This window comes from Rhinopithecus roxellana, chromosome 15 (assembly GCF_007565055.1).
Source record: "Rhinopithecus roxellana isolate Shanxi Qingling chromosome 15, ASM756505v1, whole genome shotgun sequence".
NCBI classification, from domain to species: Eukaryota; Metazoa; Chordata; class Mammalia; order Primates; family Cercopithecidae; genus Rhinopithecus; species Rhinopithecus roxellana.
Window position 1 is genome coordinate 111,973,750 of NC_044563.1, and position 19,504 is coordinate 111,993,253.

The following is a 19,504-nucleotide window of genomic DNA, read 5'->3' on the forward strand; positions in this document are numbered from 1 at the left end:
CTGCTGTGGGTTGACGGAAGCAGGTCTTACTGGCTGTGCAGTTTGGCCAGTCTCCCCCAAACCAGTCTCATCTTCAGCGTTCACAGACCGTGGAAATCATCTCCTGCCAAATAACTCGGGCTCCATCAGGAGCCTACAACTCACAAAAGAGTTTCCATCACCAATTGTTCTGTGTCGGGCCCACGACATACTGAGTGGTGGGTTCCCATAACAGGGCACATTCTCTTCCCAGCTAAAATATATTTACATAAAATAGTAAGCTCAGTACAAAAAAATACATTATTTTTCTAAGAGAAATATCTGGTAGGTCTGCGTTTTGAAGGGTCTGTTGCTCTAGAGACACACGTTGTTTAGTGCTGACCTGGGCCTGTGTTCAGGAACCCCAATAGCAATTTCATGTGAAGACAGGATAACTAAGACATTTTAGATGCTGAGGAGAAAATAATTCTGGATGCTCCCACAATCATGAATTGTTTTCTCCCCATTGTTAACATTATTTGCCCAAAGAATGCCTTTTACAACAGAATTTACAATTCAAGACCCACATTAGGTTGTGTTCTAAATGCTGCTTAAAGGGAAAAGTGATTTTTTCAAATATCAATGAGTAATACCTTTTTCTGTCCTTGTGAATTACCATTCTAAAATTTGTTGGGATCATTTATTAAATAGATTGATTCTTTTTTTTTTTTTTAAACAAGGATTATTGGGAACTGAATTGGGCAGTTTAGTGAACTCATAAAGAGAATAGCCTACCAACTTCTAGAGAGAAAACGTTAGTTGCACATATTGGTTCAAGACTCATAATGGATTTGGATTTCTCAAAAGCAATGCTAGAAGTTAACAGCAAAGAGCAATGTCTGCAAAGTCTGAGAAAAAAATATGTTCAATGTATAATCATATAAACAGCTAAATATCAGTCAAGAAAAGGCTAGAATAAAGTTATTTTCAGACACACAAAGCTCCCTCAAGTGCATCCCCGCCTTTTTTCATCCCACTTTGGGCCCCGGGACTGACCTGTATGGATTGCGCCAGTGGACTTCTTAGCCTTCCACTTCCAGTAGGGTTTGGCCAGTGGGAAATAGTGGCAGAGCCTGGAGGGAGAAAGAATGAGGTCAGGCTCTGTGTTCCTTGGCTCCTTCCCTGCTAAGTCAGCTCAAGTTAACCATGTTCCTTTCAGAAGTTCGGCCTTTTTATTCAGTAGGCTTCTTCACTCTCTCCAGCAACTTCAATTCCTCTGTCTGGGTTCCAGAACCACTCCCTCCTCTTCCCTCCTTTCTCAGCCACAGGGATGGTAACAGACTCCCTACAGTGTCTAGAGCCAGGGGACTTCACTACCCCTCACTCGTTTCCCTTAACCCTGCCTACACCTTTTAAAATAGACCCTTCATTATAGCCTGGCCACCATGGCGAAACCTTCTCTCTACTGAAAATATAAAAATTAGCTGGGCATGGTGGTGTACACCTGTAGTCACAGCCACTTGAGAGGCTGAGGCAGGAGAATCGCTTGAACCTGGGAGGCAGAGGTTGCACCACTACACTCCAGCCTGGGCAACATAATGAGACTCTCTCTCAAAAAACCAACCAACCAACCAACCAACCAACCAACCAACCAACCAAACAAACAAACAAACAAAAAACCAGACTGTTCATTAAGTGTTCCTTGATTACCCCATGTGAATGTGTTTTCGCAGGAGCTTAACTAACACTGGTACCTGAATGACAGGGAATGGTTTTACTCACTCCTCTAAGATGCTATAGCAATTAGCATCAAAGGCTTTAGAATCACTTCAATCTGAGCTCTGCCATTTTCTTTTCTTTTCTTTTCTTTTCTTTTCTTTTCTTTTCTTTTCTTTTCTTTTCTTTTCTTTTCTTTTTTGAGGCAGTGTCCCTCTGTTGCCAGGCTGGAGTGCAGTGGCATGATCTCAGCTCATTGCAACCTTGGCCTCCTGGGTTCAAGCGATTCTCATGCCTCAGCCTCCCAAGTAGCTGGGACCACAGGCACGCACCACCCCACCCAGCTAATTTTTGTATTTTTAGTAAAGACAGGGTTTCACCATGTTGGCGAGGATTGTTTCGATCTCCTGACCTTGTGATTCGCCTGCCTCGGCCTCCCAAAGTGCTGGAATTACAGGCGTGAGCCACCACGGCCAGCCAGCTCTGCCATATTCTAGCTGTGGGACTTTGGACAAATGACAAGCTCTCTATGTCTCATTTATAAAATAAAAATTTTAAAATGACTTTTCACCCAGGATTTTTGTGAGGATCAAATGAGATAATCTAAGAAAACCTGTAACACGGTGCCAGTCATTTAAGAAGCATCTATAAAAGGTAGTTACTCTTTATCATTAGTAACCTCCTGCCGTTGCTGGCCTGCCAATGGCTGCCTACAGCACAAACAGGCCAAATGGCCCGAAGGAAGCCCCAAAGTTTCATTTATGTATCCTGAAGGGGTGCAGAAGAAAGCTGGACCAAGTGGCAAGCTACCTGCCTCTAACCCTCGAAGGGTATCCTGGGTGAGGAACACTGCTGTTGCTTTTTTGGGTTAAACCCTGACAGGCAGGGTGGGGCATCCTCTGGCCCTGGCTCCAAGTTCCACCCACAGTCCTTAGTTCATGACCCTGGTGCTCGTTGCCAAAGATAAAGGAGTAACTGGAATCAAGGCACATTTCTTAGAAGAGATGTGATCCCAAATACCTGACTGAGTATCTCTGGCTCTCTTCCTGATGTTCTCAAACAGCCAGAACTGTTTCAGTTTTGAGCATCTGAATCCCTGCCTGGGGTATCTAACTCCTGTATCTAACTATATGAGAAGCCCAGAAAATCAACCTTGATGGAGTTCTGTCTTTTAACAAATGTGGAAGGTGCCAGTTTGCCCCATGAAGCCATTTTCCTTTTTTCTTTGCAATATTCCATTAGCTCAGTCCTTCAGGACTGCTTGTGTGATGGAAGGTGTAGAAGGGAGAGGTGAGAGTGAGAAGCCCCAGCTCAGTAAATGAGAGGTCACTGAGAAAGGGAAGAGCAGAGACAGGATTCATGTTAAGAGCACAGAGAGAAAGGATGAAGACTTCAGCAGCACACAGTCTGGCTCCCTAAACTCAGTGCTACTTATGAGCCTCTGGGTTCTAAAAATGCGGAAACCTCTGCATTTTCTTCTCCCTGTGACCATCAGAAATAGCCTAGCTCTGAGATCTTCTGAGAGCTACCATGCTAAAAATCCAAGCGGACGTTTCAGTTGAGCTGGCTCTTGCTTTATTGAGATACAATATTGGTGTGCTCGTGCATTCCACCCCCGCTCTACTAAACCCTGGCAGATAAAAATTCAAGTTCGGAGGGAGGGAGAGAGAGGAATGATACTGAAGAAAAACAACATCACCTTGAGATTCCCGGAAATAGCAAATTCTTTTTGCAACTCCCCCACAGTGCACTGGCACTACTGTTCATTGTATTTAACAAAAAAATAATAATTTCAGGCACACAGCACAGCTACTGTACGAAGAAGGTATGCTAGAATTTGATACAAACAAGAAGCAGGTGGATCGGACTTTAGTTGACATTGTACGGTGAAAACAGATTCTGTGGCAATGCAATTTAATTGTACTTGGGGCTGTGGACATTGGCATAATTGGACCGCACAGTAGGTTTGACTCTGAGCATAAGCTATCCCAAGCGCTGGTGCCAAAGAGGTTTCCCGTTTCCTTATCTCCACCTCACTTTCTTCTGGAATTCTGATGCTGGGTCCTCGAAACTGAAGACTGCTACTCTGGCTACCCCACATTCTACATGGCTAAGTGTGGGAAACCCAAACCTCCCAGCCTCCATTTCCTCATCTAGGAAATAGCAAACAACCTCTAATTGAAATGGTTGCTGTGAGAAGTGGAGGGAATGTATGAGAGAGCCTAGACACTCAATTAGTGATGGCTAATAATAATAACTACTATTACAGAAAAAAAGGAGGAGGAGGAGGGAAGGAGGAGGGAAAGAGGAGGAAAACAGGAGGACAGCGAACTTTAATTACATAAAGAAGTCACCCCCCAGAGCCATCTGGGCAGCATAAGAGTGATTTTATAGGATGCTTTAAAAAAAATCTTAACATTCTCTTAAACAAGCTGGCTAATTTTCTCGATAGGATTATTTCTTTGTTTCTAAACTTCTGCATTTTATTCTGTTTTAATTATATAGTACTTTAGAGTTGACATCAAAAAGTGCATCATCTGTTTTTATCTTTTTCAGCCTCATCCACATCCTTGGTTACTGTTGCTCAGTAATCCTGGGGTCACCCAAAGTACTTTTGTTCTAGAGACCTTTTAAAGGACGCCAAGGCAGAGGTTTAGAAAATTTGTTTGTTTGTAGACAAAAATACATCAAAACAACCAAGGGAGTTATTCCTCTCTGGGATAATTATTTTTAATGCCTTACTGGACACGTTTGAAATGCTTTTCGGGTCTTTTGGGAGTCAAATTAGGATTTTTTTTTTTTTTTTTTTTTTTTGTTAGGAGAGATTTTTGTTTCATTTTTACGTCTTGGAACTTGATCTTTGGTAAATGTCTGCATGTTTGCACATTGCGTAATATTCACTCCCCCTCGCACTGCACCGCACTCCCCCCCACCCCAATGCTGTCAGGATTTCATCAGCATCAAATAGGCAAATAATACAGGGTAAAGAAGATTAGCAATTTCCGTGTGGCCCTCTGGTTATCTTCCTTTGACTGTGCTACTAAATGCAGCTCTAAAAGACATGTGCTTTGGGGTTTGATCAACCAGTCTCTTCAATACAGTTCCAAACCAGAAGAGCTCCCCCTTCGGGTATCCTTTTTGCTAAACCTGTATGAGGCATCATTGACTTAATTCAGGCAAAAAGAAGCTGTCAGTATTTGAGGTATCTTTATATGTCAGGTCTTCCTCTGTGAAGTAGGAGGATGCTTTCCTAATTTTCACAATATAGTGATGAGCTAATTATTTACATACTCACCAGGGGCCTTCTCTGTAAAACTTAATGAAATGGACTTCAGTCTCCCTGAACAACATAGGGAGGAACTGGAGAGAATTCTTGGATCTGGTAAAAGTGAGGGTTGTTACAAGGATACTTCTTCTTCTTCTTTTTTTTGTTTTTTTGAGACAATTTCACTCTTGTTGCTCAGGCTGGAGTGCAGTGGCCTGATCTCCGCTCACTGCAACCTCCGCTTTCTGGTTTCAAGCAATTCTCCTGACTCAGCTTCCCGAGTCGCTGGGATTACAGGCGCCTGCCACCATGCCCGGCTAATGTCTGTATTTTTAGTAGAGACGAGTTTCACCATGTTGGCCAGGCTGGTCTTGAACTCCTGACCTCGTGATCTGCCCACCTTGGCCTCCCAAAGTGCTGGGATTACAGGTGTGAGCCACCACACCTGGCCATAAGGATACTTCTTACAAGAACTTGCACATCCTGCCTCAATAATGACCCAATCCTGAAGCACAGCCAGACTGTAAGCAAGTTGAGAGCCAGGTTTGTACATCCTGGTTTAGTTACTGGGCCTGTAAAAGGTATTCGGTAAGTGGAAACCAATGAATGCTGTTCCAGAAAGATGGATTTTATTTCCTGGCCTTGGGCAAAGCTCTGCCACTAAGTGCATGATCTTGGGCAGATCGTATCAATAATATCTTATCTGAAAAATGAGGGGTAGGATTAGAAGCTTTGTAAAGTCCCTTGTAGTTGTAACCTGCTGCAACCTGCTGATTCAGCCTGGTGAGAAATCGTCCTATGCATCCTGTGCCCACTGAGAGACAGCTGGGAAGGTGCCAGGCTGAGTTAGGACAACAGAATGGTGACACTTAGATTCCTCTTGCCCCAAATAATTACTTAAAATATGTACAACATTGCTTTAAAAACGAACAAGGCTGGCTGATTCAAATATTCTCATCTTTTGACAATAGCTCTGTTGATGGGATTCAGAAGAGAACTAGAGTCTCTATGGCCCTCTCTAGGCATGTTACCCACCTCAGATAACAGGTGACTTTTTTTCTTTTTAAAATCTGGTTTCCAAACACAGAGATGGTCAAGGAGCTGCTTTGGCATCATACACCCATCTCAGATCCATTTGTGATAGACATATGAGAACTGTGTTCACGGACTCCAGTTGCCTTTAAGGAAATAGGGCAAACTTGACCTAACAGATGTTCATGTTTATCCAATAATAATAATGATACACTGTGTTTATTTGGAACATGAGTAAATTGTTCATGCAACTTCAAGGTCCCAGTGCAAAATTCTGGATTCAGACACTGTGGATTTATCACACCCACTGGGGGTTATTGGCTTCACAAACCTCTGAATGGATTATCCTCTTCCATTAGAGTGGGCTCATCCTTTCCAAAAGATAACATCTTGCTTCTCTGGCCTGAATTTCCCTTGACTTCTTTCAAAACACAATTTGTGAAAACAATGTGTGAGAACACATGACAATGGGAAGTGCTCAGCGGGAATACTGCAATAAATATGTCAGGTATATAAACTAGCTGATGATATTTATTTGGTTCTTAAGAAATTTTCTTAAGAAAGTACTGGGATACAATAAATTACAATACTTTTTCAACATCTCAGATTTCTCCAGTAACGCATATATGCTGGCAGACCTTAGTGAATCAAGCTAATTTATTTGTAAATCATCAAAGGAAAGCATAAAATACATGTCTCCAGGCAAGTGAATGGACTGGGAAGCCAAATTGGGCCACAGCAGTATTTTCCTAGGCCAGAAGTAAACATGTCAACATGGTGACGAGGGTTTTGTCCCACTCCTGGCTGAACTTTGAAGGGTGAGATGGCTAATATCGAGGGACCCGGCTTTGTAGTTCTTTCTCACAAAGCATTCCATGAGTCAAGAGAAGGACAATCTGCAGCATGACACAGAGAACTAGGTCAGAATAATATTTCTTAATGGAGATTCCTATGATGTACTCATTACAGCAGCGGTTCAGAATTTTCTGTGCCTTGATAGGTTGTATTTTTAAGTAGGCACCCATTTTTAAATTTAATGTGATATAAAACTGAGTTCCAAGGAATCCCTATTATGTAAGTGGTAAAAAATGATGTGGAGGAGAGGAAGCAAAATACGTGCATATCCTCATATACACTATAAGCCAGTATTCCAAAGATGATCTCTGGGAACATAAAAGTTTATGCTGCCCTTGATTTGTGTGGTTTTAAAAAATACTGGCAATATTTAGGGATCTTGGAGCATAACATCAGAACAGAAACTCTTTGCCCTAAATTTGCATGTGCTATCTGGCTTTCTTTCTTATTGCTCTACATAGATTCTTCTTCCTTTCTAGTTAAAGGAGTTTGTCCACAATTCCCTTTGTGGACTGCATTTCCAAATGACTTGCCTATTCTTGTATTTTTTTTTCCTGACATTTGTTGTACTTGGGGAGGGACACCCTCCAGCTCCACTGGGTGGGATGGAGGAATCTAGCCCAACTCCCCTTCCCCATGAGGTTTTTTTCTTTTGACTCCAGCTAAAAAACGATGTCTCCATCCCTTCTTCTATTTATTTATTTATTTAGAGATAGAGTCTCGCTCTGTCGCCCAGGCTGGAGTGCAGTGGTGCGATCTCGGCTCACTGCAAGCTTCGCCTGCTGGGTTCATGCCATTCTCCTGCCTCAGCCTCCCGAGTAGCTGGGACTACAGATGCCCGCCACCACGTCCGGCTAATTTTTTATATTTTTTGGTAGAGATGGGGTTTCACTGTGTTAATCAGGATGGTCTCGATCTCCTGACCTTGTGATCCGCCAGCCTCGGCCTCCCAAAGTGCTGGGATTACAGGCGTGAGCCACCGCACCTGGCCTTCCATCCGTTCTTCTAACAGTACCCTAGGGCACAGTTTCTCAGTCTCAGCACTATTGACATTTTAGGCTGGAGAATTCTTTGTTCTGGGGGTTCTGTCCTGTGCATTACATAATGTTTAACAGCATCCCTGTCCTCTACTCACTAGATGCCAGGACTGTGCATCTAGTGATCCTGTCTTATTGCAAGTCGTGACAAAAAATATCTCGAGACGTTGCCAGATGTCTGCTGGGGAGCAAATCATCTCAGTTGAGAACAACCACTGCCCAAGAGCTCTCACCAAATCGTTCGCAGATTCTGGAGAACAATGGTCAGGTCCTTTGCAGCGTTTGGATTTGGGTTCAAGTTAACCGATGATTAATGAATAAAAGATGCTTTTAAAAAATTACCGGATCGGGTGTGGTTGCTCACAGCTGTAATCCCAGCACTGTGGGATGCCGAAGCAGGTGGATCACCTGAGGTCAGGAGTTCAAGACCAGCCTGACCAACAGGATGAAACTCCGTCTCTATTAAAAATACAAAAATTAGCCAGGTGGGGTAGTGGGTGCCTGCAATCCCAGCTACTTGGGAGGCTGAGGCAAGAGAACCTCTTGAACCGGGTGGCAGAGGTTGTAGTGAGCCCAGATCGGGCCACTGCTCTCCAACCTGGGTGACAGAGCAAGATTCTGTCTCTCTCTCTCTCTCTCTCTCTCTCTCTCTCTATATATATATATATACACACACACACACACACACATACATACACACATACCAATAGGTACACTCTAAAAATTAACAAATCAGATTAATTTGAATCAGGTCAGATCTCCCAGAAAACTACAAAAAGTGACTACATATTGCCTCTCTCCTCTTAGAGTTTACAGAACCATAATTTTAATGCTGTGGACATTGGGTTGAAATAAACTACCAGAGAATGTCACTGCATCTTTTGAAACATTATTGCTGAAGTCACTAACCATTGTCTGATAACTCTTATAGAAAGGTTAGTATGGTAAGTTCCTCTTTGAGTTTAGTACTATACAAAGTTCATCTCTTCTGAAAAACTAGGTTACTTCCCTTTATTGCATCATGAAAGATACATAACCAGTGCTATTTTCCCCTTTCTTACTTGGCTGTCAGGAAGTTCAGAATTGTATTATGCTCAATTATAGTAACTATCTGCATCCTTTGATTCTAATATTAATTCAATCTTTTTTTCTTCTCATTAGCCCCACTTAGCCTTTTACCCTTGTTCCAATGGCTTTCTTAAATCTGTCATTTTTTTAATAAAACAAAATTTTAAGCAAGTGAAGTCCTTATTTACCATCAAAAGTAGACTACTTTGAGAGTAAAAGGAGAGAAATTAATCATTAAGCTGGGACAACAGCTTAAGCTGAGACAGTCCTGGGCAAAATCAAAATGTGGTGTCTCTAGATACAAATAATAAATAAAAGAGATCACATTTATGCCATCCCCAGGTTGGGGATAATTAAAGATAAACATGTGCCCTACATAGAGAATGAAAGCTAACTTATGTGCTTCTTATTTATCTTGTGTCACATCTGTTGATTAGAGTTTAATATTTATCATTTCTTGGGAAATTTTGTAATTAACCTCTATTGGTAGAGAAAAAAATATTGGGCTTTCTAAAATGTATTTAATTTCTACCGAGGTAAGGGGTGGGGGTGCTTCTTTTAGATCTGGAACAGTGATCACAATAGAAGTTTCATTTGTTTGTGATTTATGGAGACTTGGAATAAATGTACTATTGACCAGTGTCAGATTTCTAATGACTAGATCTTGTTTTTCCTAAGCAACTTCTCATAAACTTTTGTCATATTTTGAACAGCAAGCTGATACTGTGTTCCAGACCTTTTACAGTGCTATTAATAAATGCTATGTGGTAACTCCAGGAAGAGGATCAAACTACTTTTTCTCCCCATTGGCTGAAACCAATTTCCTGCTTATTTTGAAAAACATGGGATTACCAATGTCCTTGACATACGCTGGGTATTTTGTAAAGAAACCCATTAAAAATAAATGAGATTCAAAATTTTAACCTAAAGGCTCATAGTCAAAAAGGAAATCATTGTCAGTGCCTTGGTTGCAAAGTCTTTCATATGTGAAAGAGTGAGATTTCAGTGTGGTATAGGTGAGTTTAAAAGAAGATAGAAATTACTTTCTGTGTTTGTTCAGAATCATGCTGTAATTCAAGCTCTTGCAGGCTCACCTGTTTTAAGTCATAGCTAATATTTTCTGATTAGAAAAATTGGAGGTTTAATAACTACCAGTTATTGATTTCTTACTATATGCCAGGCACCATGAAAGCAATTTACATATCGTGTTTTAATTTGTTCTCAAAACAACCCTGTGCGGTGGTGGTATCATTAGCCCTGTTTTACAGTTTTGAAAATTAAAGCTCAGAGAAAATAAGGAAGTCACCCAAAGCCATACAGAAAATAAGTAGCAGAGGAGGCTTTAAATTCCAGTCATCTGATCCCAAAGCCCTGCTCTCTATACTATTGTAAACTTCTACAGTAAGAAGCTCTCTGTGTGAAAATTATAAGGTTCAACACTTGGCCCAACAAGATGGCCAGAGAACAGTAACAATAACCGTAGCAGTGACACTTACATAGCACACATTCTATGCTATGTATTGTTTTGAAAGTTTATATATATGATCTCACTTACTTATCACAACAGCCATGCATGAAAGATAGTATACTCACTTAAAAATGAGGAACCGTGAGAGCAAGCAATGTGCTCCAGTGTTCTGAATAGACATATTCCTTTCCACATGTTCACATGTAACAATGCTATGATGGTCTTCTGCACTGTCCGGCACTTCATAGTTTTCAAATCACCTATGGATGCTTTATTTCGTTTTATATCATCTCCATTTTACAGGTAAAGCTATTGAAAAATTGAGAGCTGAAGCTATTTCCCTAAGATCACCGTAACTGGCAAAGATAGGACTTGAGTTCAGGTGTTTTTATACCTACCCCAGAATTATTTATCCTGGACAAGGCTGCAAACCTGAAATGTGGCTCTAAGGAACAATGCAGTTCTAAGATTTTCAATGCAATTCTAAGATTTTCAGGCTGTTAACTTATAGATTTCTGTACTAAAAGAAGAAACCTAAGCTTGATTTTGAGGCAAAAGCCACATATTTCCTGTTTTAGGATCCTGGTGTAGTGCAAAATGATTTAAATTTCCTTCTAGATGGCAACAACCTCGTTTAAGGTCAGATTCAGAAAGGTTTCTCTTCCTGCCCTTCTCCCTGATACAACAAGAATGAAGATTGCTACCTTTTCTGAATTCACACCAATATCAATACTAAGCCTATAACTTACCAATCAATTAGAAGCAAAGCATAGAATTTATGTCTACATAGATAATAGCCAACATGTATTGAGTGCTTCCTAAAGGCTAAGAAATTTACATGCCTTACCTTATCTAGTCCTCATAACTTGCCGTTATTTTTTATCTTGAAGAGCAGAAAACGAAGTTTCTCAGGGGTTAAATAGCTTTCAGAGTCACTCAGCTAGTGGTGATTTTAAGCCAGCTATTTAAACAGTTGCCCTGCCGATTCCCTAAAGCCCAGTCTTGTAGGCAGAGATTTATCCAGACCAACCATCCCAAATCCTTCAAATCCTTCCTGCATCTGGATAGTAAGGTGGAATACTTCCTAAACACACTGAAATGTAGTAGTGTGGGCAGAAGGCAAAAGGAAGTGAGGGCTATCTGTTGCTCCTCATTCCCATCTCACCTTTAGTCATTCTCTAGTCTTACAGATCTCCTTGTTCTTTTATAGCAATTACTACAATATGAAAATGTTTCATTTGTTTCCTTGTAATGTATCTGTCATACCTACTGGAAAAAAACTGTGAGAACAGGGTGAACCTGTCATTACCTTGTGCTCCTACTTGCTGCTACAGTGCAAGACAACCTTTGTTGCATGGTGAGTGAATGAATGAATGAATGGCACTGAAAGGATGCTTTATAAAAAGGGTGGGGAAGGTGAGCTATTCCATTTTTCTGGTGGACAACTTGACTTTTTTTTAAAAAGGCTTGAAAACAATCATTTCCAAAAGGCAAAGAATGCCCCGGTTTGCCAAGATTTACAGACAGCCATGGTTAGGAACTTCAGGAGCAATTGCTGCTGAAACATTGTGTCTGATTTTTGTCTTGGTAAGCCTCTGCCAGGAATTCTGTCCATTCCCCTTTCTCACTCCCGGGCGCTTTCCTCTTCTTCCACCACTAATGAATACATATCCTTCTGCTGACTAGCAGCTGCATATCCCAGTTCCCAGACGAAGGCCCAGGTAGCTCTTCACTACTGGCGAATCCGTTATCTGAATGAAGAGTCAGTGCCTCCTCTGGGTGGATTTTTGTGAAGCCAAACTGACCTCTGGGGGAAATGCATTCTACAGAAAGCAATGCCTTTCTCCCTCTAGTCATCTTTTTTTTTCGTCTTATTCCTTTGCTCTCAAATATATCCTGCATACCTTTCTTTAAAAACATATTATCTAAGAAGGCTCCAAATGCAAACGGTTGAGAGTTTTCCTATCCACCTTCCTTTCTGAGCCACCACTATGTTTTTTTTTTTGTTTTGTTTTGTTTTGTTTTTTGAGACGGAGTCTTGCTCTGTCGCCCAGGCTGGAGTGCAGTGGCCAGATCTCAGCTCACTGCAAGCTCCGCCTCCCGGGTTTACGCCATTCTCTTGCCTCAGCCTCCGGAGTAGCTGGGACTACAGGCGCCCGCCACCTCGCCCGGCTAGTTTTTTGTATTTTTAGTAGAGACAGGGTTTCACCGTGTTAGCCAGGATGGTCTCGATCTCCTGACCTCGTGATCCGCCCGTCTCAGCCTCCCAAAGTGCTGGGATTACAGGCTTGAGCCACCGCGCCCGGCTCTCTGAGCCACCACTATGTTAATAGACTGCTCTAAAGAATATGGGGCCTGGCCAGGCGCGGTGGCTCAAGCCTGTAATCCCAGCACTTTGGGAGGCCGAGACGGGCAGATCACGAGGTCAGGAGATCGAGACCATCCTGGCTAATAAGGTGAAACCCCGTCTCTACTAAAAATACAAAAAACTAGCCGGGCGAGGTGGCGGGCGCCTGTAGTCCCAGCTACTCCGGAGGTTGAGGCAGGAGAATGGCGTAAACCCGGGAGGCGGAGCTTGTAGTGAGCTGAGATCCGGCCACTGCAGTCCAGCCTGGGCGACAGAGCGAGACTCCGTCTCAAAAAAAAAAAAAAAAAAAAAAGAATATGGGGCCTATCATGGGGAGGGGGGAGGGGGGAGGGGGGAGGGGGGAGGGGGGAGGGGGGAGGGGGGAGGGGGTAGAGGGGAGGGGGGAGGGGGTAGAGGGGAGGGGGAGGGGGGAGGAATTGCATTGGGAGTTATACATGATATAAATGATGAATTGATGGGTGCTGACTAGTTGATGGGGGCAGCACACCAACATGACACAAGTATACATATGTAACAAACCTGCACGTTATGCACATGTACCCTAGAACTTAAAGTATAAAAAAAAAAAAGAGAATATCCCCTTCCTGTCCTGCTGAACCCTCCCCCCATATTCCTAACTCAACCTTGGATACTTTTACAACATATATTCAGTTTGAAAGATAATACTGATACCTTGTTTTATATGAACATTTATACACCAGGACCCTGGCAAGGGACTGACTTCATTGGGATACTTTATGGCTTAATACATCTGAATGATTTATATCTCGTTTTGTCTAAGCATTTATGCTAATAAATTTAACAGATTCTCCAGCACTGCCTGGTCCTTCGTTTTCTTCAGGGGGTCAAAGTGAGAGGAAAATAAAGCAGGGTGTTACTAAAGAAATAAGAAATTGGCCAAACTAATTTAGAACACAAATAAAATTACTGCACAAATAAAATCTCTGCTTACAGTTAAGCTGGAATGGCAGTCAAAAAAAAAAGGGTTAAAAAAAGTTCCTAGACGCAGGTAGATTTCTGTAATTAAGCCATTTCTCAAACGGGAAGTAAATGTGACAGAATATTTAGCAAGCTAATTTACTGAGGAATATTTTGTTCCTATATAATTAAATTCAACACTGAGGTAAAACTGACAACTATTAAACTGAGGGCAGTTGGGAGAGGGAAAGGGGGTGAGATAAAATCCAGTCTATAAAACATATCCCGTTATCTTTTATAGGTTAGAAAGCACAAAAGAAATACTTGGAAAGAATTGTCTAAGATGGAAAGATTTTAAGATTGTGTGTGACTTTTTTTTTTTTTTTTTTTTTACAGGTGCAGAATAATTTTTTTTTTCCCTCTCTCGTGGTTTTTCTTTTTCCCATTTTTTTCCCCTGTTGTTTGCAAAGTTGAATCTGGGGTCAGGAGTTCTAATTGTAACCTCAGACTGGAATTCCAGATGGTCCGCTCAGGACTGGAAGCAACTCTCAGTTCATCAATTTCATGGGCCTACATATCTGCTCTGGCCACAGCCTGGCCTCCATCCCCACTGTGGCATTAATGCAGAACAAATTGAGACATATCCTCTATATAATTAGTTCCAGAATTTAAAAAGATTTACGGTATAATAATAGAGGCAGCGCCGCGGAATCCTTTCATTGAGGACTCTCGGGGAGCTTGGGGACCATCTCGCGGTGGCATCAGGACAGACGGGTAACCCCGCGGCTCCAGGCACTGCGAACTGGGGGAATGGGGAAAATTTTGCACCGCACTCGGCAGTACCTAATGGTTCCCGGCCCCCAGACAGGGTCAGAGAGGAGAATTAGAACCGTAAGTGGGGACTGGTTAAAAAAAAAATTGAGTCCATTTTGAAATGATCAGAAGAAACTGGGAGTAGTTATCAGAAAAGCTCCTCCCTTGCCTTTTTTTTTTTTTAATTAAAGAAATGACGTTGAAATTTTTACCGCCAGTGCGGGGCTGGAAACCATCCTAAACACTTGCCCCACAGCCCCGAGTGGGCAGATTCCGAGGAGTTGGAGTAGGCGGGGAGGGGAGCAGCAGCTAGCTGTAGGGCTGTCTTGTGCGTGGGGCTCCGGGCGCGGGTCCCGGAGAGAGGTGCTAGTCGAACGCCTGTTCCTCTCCCGCGACAGGCGGCAGCGAGGTCGAGTCACTCTTTATTACGGCCGGCGGGCCCCGTACGCAGGGTGGCTGTCACCGCCCTTGACCGATCGCAGCGCTTTGGGGTGTTTATTCAGTTGTCCGCGGCCGCGGGGTGTCACCCGGAGGGCGACCCGGGCGTGCGCACTGGTCCCTGGGGTTGCGGCTGTATAGCAGCCCAGCTCCGCGCTCGGTCAGATGTAGTGAACAGCTCCGGGGTGAAAGTAGGGGTTGAGAGATCCTCACTGCCCTGCTCCCACCCAGCCTCGATTTTTTCATATTGAAATAATTATGCACCTTCGAGGCGGGGATGCCTGCGCTTTGCCAGTGTATCAACGCCACATGGTTTTCCAGGGGCTCTCCTCGCCTCTGCATCCCATTAACTCTAAAGAGGCAGAAGGGTGGTGGGTAAAACCTCCAACAGGATGTTGAGAGACCTGGGTTTCAGCTCGGCTTTGCCACTAACTTGTTTCCTGTCCTTAAACAGTAGTAGTAACAAAAACTGTAAAGTTGATTGAGTCCAAGGTCAACACTACTCTCCTATCTAATCCTCAGAACAACTCTATGAGGTGGGCGCTAGTATCCCATTATCCCGTTTGACCAGTAAGGAAACCGAGGCTCAGAGAGACTGCGGAACTCCTCTAGGGTCACACAGCTGTTGGTTACCTGGCAGAGCTGAGGTGCCATTCTGGGGCCACCAATCCCTTGCTTTTCACCGCTGCGCTCCATAGCTTGCCTCTCCTTCGTCTGTCTGGGCCTCAGTTTCCTTCTCTGTAAAACGAGGAGTTTAATCTGCAGCTTTCTCTACCAATTGGTTGTTCAGACCAGGAACCTCTGCCACAGATCTCGGAGCTGACAGGGGTAAGAAGGTGGGTGAAATAAGGGAGCGCCCAGTTTTCCACAGCCTGCTTTTCCCTGGGACCTCTCGAAGGGCGGACCTCGTGAGCTAAAGGAGGTGCAGGAGAGCACCTATCTTCCGCGGCGGGTGAAGGTGCTACCTGCCTTCGAGCTAGGCTGTGAGTCCTGGTGCTTATCTCAGGGCGCCAAGACCAGTGTAGAGGGCGAGTTCCCCTTGGGTAACCTCAGGTCTCCCGCAGAGAACGTTATCCCCAAGAAAGAAGAGGAGAGAGAGGCATGGAGCGCCCAGCTACTGCAGGAGTACGTCAGTTCCCCAGCGCTAGCTTAGGGTAGCCTGGGTTTCCGGACATGTGGATCCGTGGGGGTCGAACGGAGACTTCCTGTCGGGTCCCTGGGGTCCTCCGACTGTGGCTCCTGAGCTTAGCACTTACTTCTCGGCCCTGCAGGCTGCAGGGAACTCCTCCCACCTCTTAAGTCAAAGAAGTCGAAGTCGGGCGAGGGGGCACCCCGGGGTTCGCACCGGTTCTCTTCCCCTCCCCCCGCAAGGATTCTGAGAAAATAAATGGCAGAGAGAGGAGTACTACATTTGCTTGGCTCCCCTTTCCTCCTACCCACCCCTACACCGCTTATCCCGGGGCAAAAACTTATTTTTAAAAAATGTTGGCAGAGATTTACGTGTCTTTGCCCTACCTGGGTTTCACAAAGACTCACATTCAAGCCTGCCTCCCTTCAGATAACCTCCTCTCCCCCTGTAAAAGGGCCAAGGATGGTAAAAGAAGAAACAATCTCAATCATTTTTTCGTTTGGAAATGAAAGCCCCTGGCTTTTCATAAAGGGCTCCTCAACCCTCAGTGCTTGAGTCCTAGTTAAGAAAAAAGACTTCCAAGTAGAAATAATAGGCGGAGAGAAGGAAGGGAGATACAGGGATCTCGGGGGGGGGGGTCCTAAATTTTGTCTCGCGAGTCCTGTCTCCACTCAACAAACCAAACGCCTGAGCCCCGCGAAAGGTTTCAGGGATAGAGCGTGTGGGAGAGGACTGGGCAGACAGCGTAGGGGGCAGTGTCTTGGAGAATCTTTTTCTCAATGATGATTTTAAAAAACTTCTGAGTGGAGACGAAGCAAAGTCAAGCAGCAAAGGTGGCCTGGGGGACAAGCGGAGGGCTCAAGTTCCGTACCTTTACCCTCAGGGTCTCCTGCGCCTACGAGATGCGCATCCCCAAGAAGTGCGCCCTTCGACTAAGTCCTGGACCCGCACACACTTCGGGTCCGCAGCCAGAATTTAATGGCGACAACGTTTACGCAATGCAAGCAAAAAACCAAAGCGTAAAAAATGACTATGTCATTTATTGAAAAGCCACTCTTTGTCAAACTACAACTACTTTGCTTCACATGTTTGGCTGGAAAGCTTGGAGCCCCAGCCCGGACCAGCCAGGTACAGGAGGCCGGACTGCAACCGGTTGCTTCCCTCCCGTCGCGCCTGGCAGTCCCACGCTGCGCCGTCGCTGCTGCCTCCTGGCGCCCCTGGGATTTTATACGCACCTCTGAAACACGCTCCGCTCCGGGCTCCCAGTTCTTCTCCTTGCCTAGGGGTTGTTTCCCAATAGATCCTGACTCCTTTAGAAGATCCAAAAACCAAACCAAAACAACCCCCCTTCCCGCCCCAAACACCTGCTCTGGGGCGCGGGACTGTCAAACAGAGACTAGATGAAGGAAGTCAGATTTGGCGAAGCTCTTCGAGCTCCCAAAGATTCGAACACTACCTCGCATTCGTGGGCCGATGGAGGCTCTCCCTACTCCACTCCTTGGTCCCCCTACCTGGCTTCCGCCTCCTGGTCAATCAGTGAGCAACCAGAATGGTATCCTCGATCAGGGTCGCAGGCAGTGCTCGGCGGAGTGGCTCCAGCAGTTACCCTCTCCCTGCCGGGCTTCGTATCCAAACCTTCCCCTTCACCCCTCCTCCCCAAACTGGGCGCCAGGATGCTCCGGCCGGAATATACGCAGGCTTTGGGCGTTTGCCCAAGGGGTTTCTTCCCTCCCAAACTAGCCGCTGTTTTCCCGGCTTAACCGTAGAAGAATTGATATTCCTCACTGGAAAGGGAAAGTGCTGCTGACTCCGATTTTAGGTATACGGCAACCGCCCTCCGCCGGGCGCAAACCTCACCAAGTAAACAACTACCAGCGGATCGAAACACGCCCGGCTTATAACTGGTGCAACTCCCGGCCACCCAACTGAGGCACGTTCGCCTTCAGTACCGACCGCTGGAAGCCACAAAGGGCTACCTCTCTCCCCAGTGACCCAAGATCATGGCCACCCCCTATCAGACGGCTCTAGAAGCAAGAGCCAGACTCAAGGGTGCAAAGTAAGGGTATACGCTTCTCTGAAGCCTGAGAGAGTTCTCTCTGCGCTTTCCTGAAGTTCCCGCCCTCTTGTAACCTACCTGCTCCTCCCTCCAAACCACTCTCATAGATTAATAACCCCATCTCTACCCCCACCGCATTCGACCCTGCCCGGACTCACTGCTTACCTGAAGGGACTCTCCAGTGAGACGAGGCTCCCACACTGGCAAAGGCCAAGAAGGGGAGGTGGGGGTAGGGTTGTGCCACACCGGCCAGCTGAGAGCGGGTGTTGGGTTGAAGAGGAGGGTGTCTCCGTGTGGGACGCTCCCTCGGACCCGCCCCCACCCGCGCTGCGAGGGCGCCCCCAAGGAGCAGCGCGCGCTGCCTGGCCGGACTTGGGCTGCTTAGTGAATGGAGCTGCCGAGCCTCCTGGCTCCTCCTCCTCCCCGCGCCGCCGGCCCCTCTTATTTGAGCTTTGGGAAGCTGAGGGCAGCCAGGCAGCTGGGGTAAGGAGTTAAAGGCAGCGCCCACACCCGGGGGCTCTCCGCAACCCTACCGCCTGTCCGCTCCCCCCCTTCCCGCCCTCCCTCCCACCTACTCATTCACCCACCCACCCAGAGCCGGGACGGCAGCCCAGGCACCCGGGCCCCGCCGTCTCCTCGCCGCGATCCTGGACTTCCTCTTGCTGCAGGAGTCGGCTTCCACGTGTGCCCCGGAGCCGGCGTCTCAGCACACGCTCCGCTCCGGGACTGGGTGCCTACCGCAGCCAGAGCAGCAGGGAGTCCGGGACCCGGGCGGCATCTGGGTCAAGTTAGGCGCGGCCGAGGCCAGCGGTGAACGTCTCCAGGGCCGGAGGAGCCGCCGGGCGTCCGGGTCTGAGCCGCAGCAAATGGGCTCCGACGTGCGGGACCTGAATGCGCTGCTGCCGGCCGTCCCCTCGCTGGGTGGCGGCGGCGGCTGCGCCCTGCCTGTGAGCGGCGCCGCGCAGTGGGCGCCGGTGCTGGACTTTGCGCCCCCCGGCGCTTCGGCTTACGGGTCGTTGGGCGGCCCCGCGCCGCCGCCGGCTCCGCCGCCACCGCCGCCGCCGCCGCCTCACTCCTTCATCAAACAGGAGCCGAGCTGGGGCGGCGCGGAGCCGCACGAGGAGCAGTGCCTGAGCGCCTTCACTGTCCACTTTTCCGGCCAGTTCACTGGCACAGCCGGAGCCTGTCGTTACGGGCCCTTCGGTCCTCCTCCGCCCAGCCAAGCGTCAACCGGCCAGGCCAGGATGTTTCCTAACGCGCCCTACCTGCCCAGTTGCCTGGAGAGCCAGCCCGCTATTCGCAATCAGGGTAAGTAGGCCGGGGAGCGCCCCCTACGCGCGGGGCAGTGGCGCCAGGTGCTCGCCGCTCTAGGACATCCCCCTC

The 19,504-nt window shown here is 46.2% G+C and overlaps 2 protein-coding genes across 4 annotated transcripts in view; one reads left to right on the top strand and one right to left on the bottom strand.

The window, feature by feature from the left end:
- Window positions 1-1,014: 1,014 nt before the first annotated feature.
- LOC115893643 lies at window positions 1,015-18,899 on the bottom strand. Its single transcript, XM_030918653.1, has 4 exons — window positions 18,860-18,899; window positions 18,287-18,483; window positions 15,570-15,674; window positions 1,015-1,091 (listed from the first exon to the last, which is right to left on the bottom strand). The coding sequence occupies exons 1-4, from the start codon at window positions 18,897-18,899 to the stop codon at window positions 1,041-1,043; spliced, it is 393 nt and encodes a 130-aa protein (XP_030774513.1). The 3' UTR covers window positions 1,015-1,040.
- The window catches only part of WT1 (WT1 transcription factor), a 47,738-nt gene continuing 46,833 nt past the window's right edge, over window positions 18,600-19,504 (top strand). For 2 of the 3 annotated variants that reach the window (XM_030918917.1, XM_030918918.1), the window contains exon 1: window positions 18,600-19,429. In XM_030918917.1, coding sequence (XP_030774777.1) covers window positions 18,988-19,429 — 442 coding nt within the window. In that variant the 5' untranslated portion in view covers window positions 18,600-18,987. The remainder of the gene's footprint in view (window positions 19,430-19,504) is intronic. The other variant, XM_030918919.1, reaches the window with a different exon arrangement.

Bases quoted from the DNA above. Each gene is read 5' to 3' on its own strand.
- LOC115893643 (XM_030918653.1), bottom strand. From the start codon at position 18,899: ATGCCGCCCGGGTCCCGGACTCCCTGCTGCTCTGGCTGCG. The intron at 15,675-18,286 runs GTAAGCAGTGAG...CTCGTTTTACAG, and splicing joins TCACTGGAGAGTCCCTTCAG to AGAAGGAAACTGAGGCCCAG. The intron at 1,092-15,569 runs GTAACCAACAGC...TTCTCCCTCCAG, and splicing joins TGGCACCTCAGCTCTGCCAG to GCTCTGCCACTATTTCCCAC.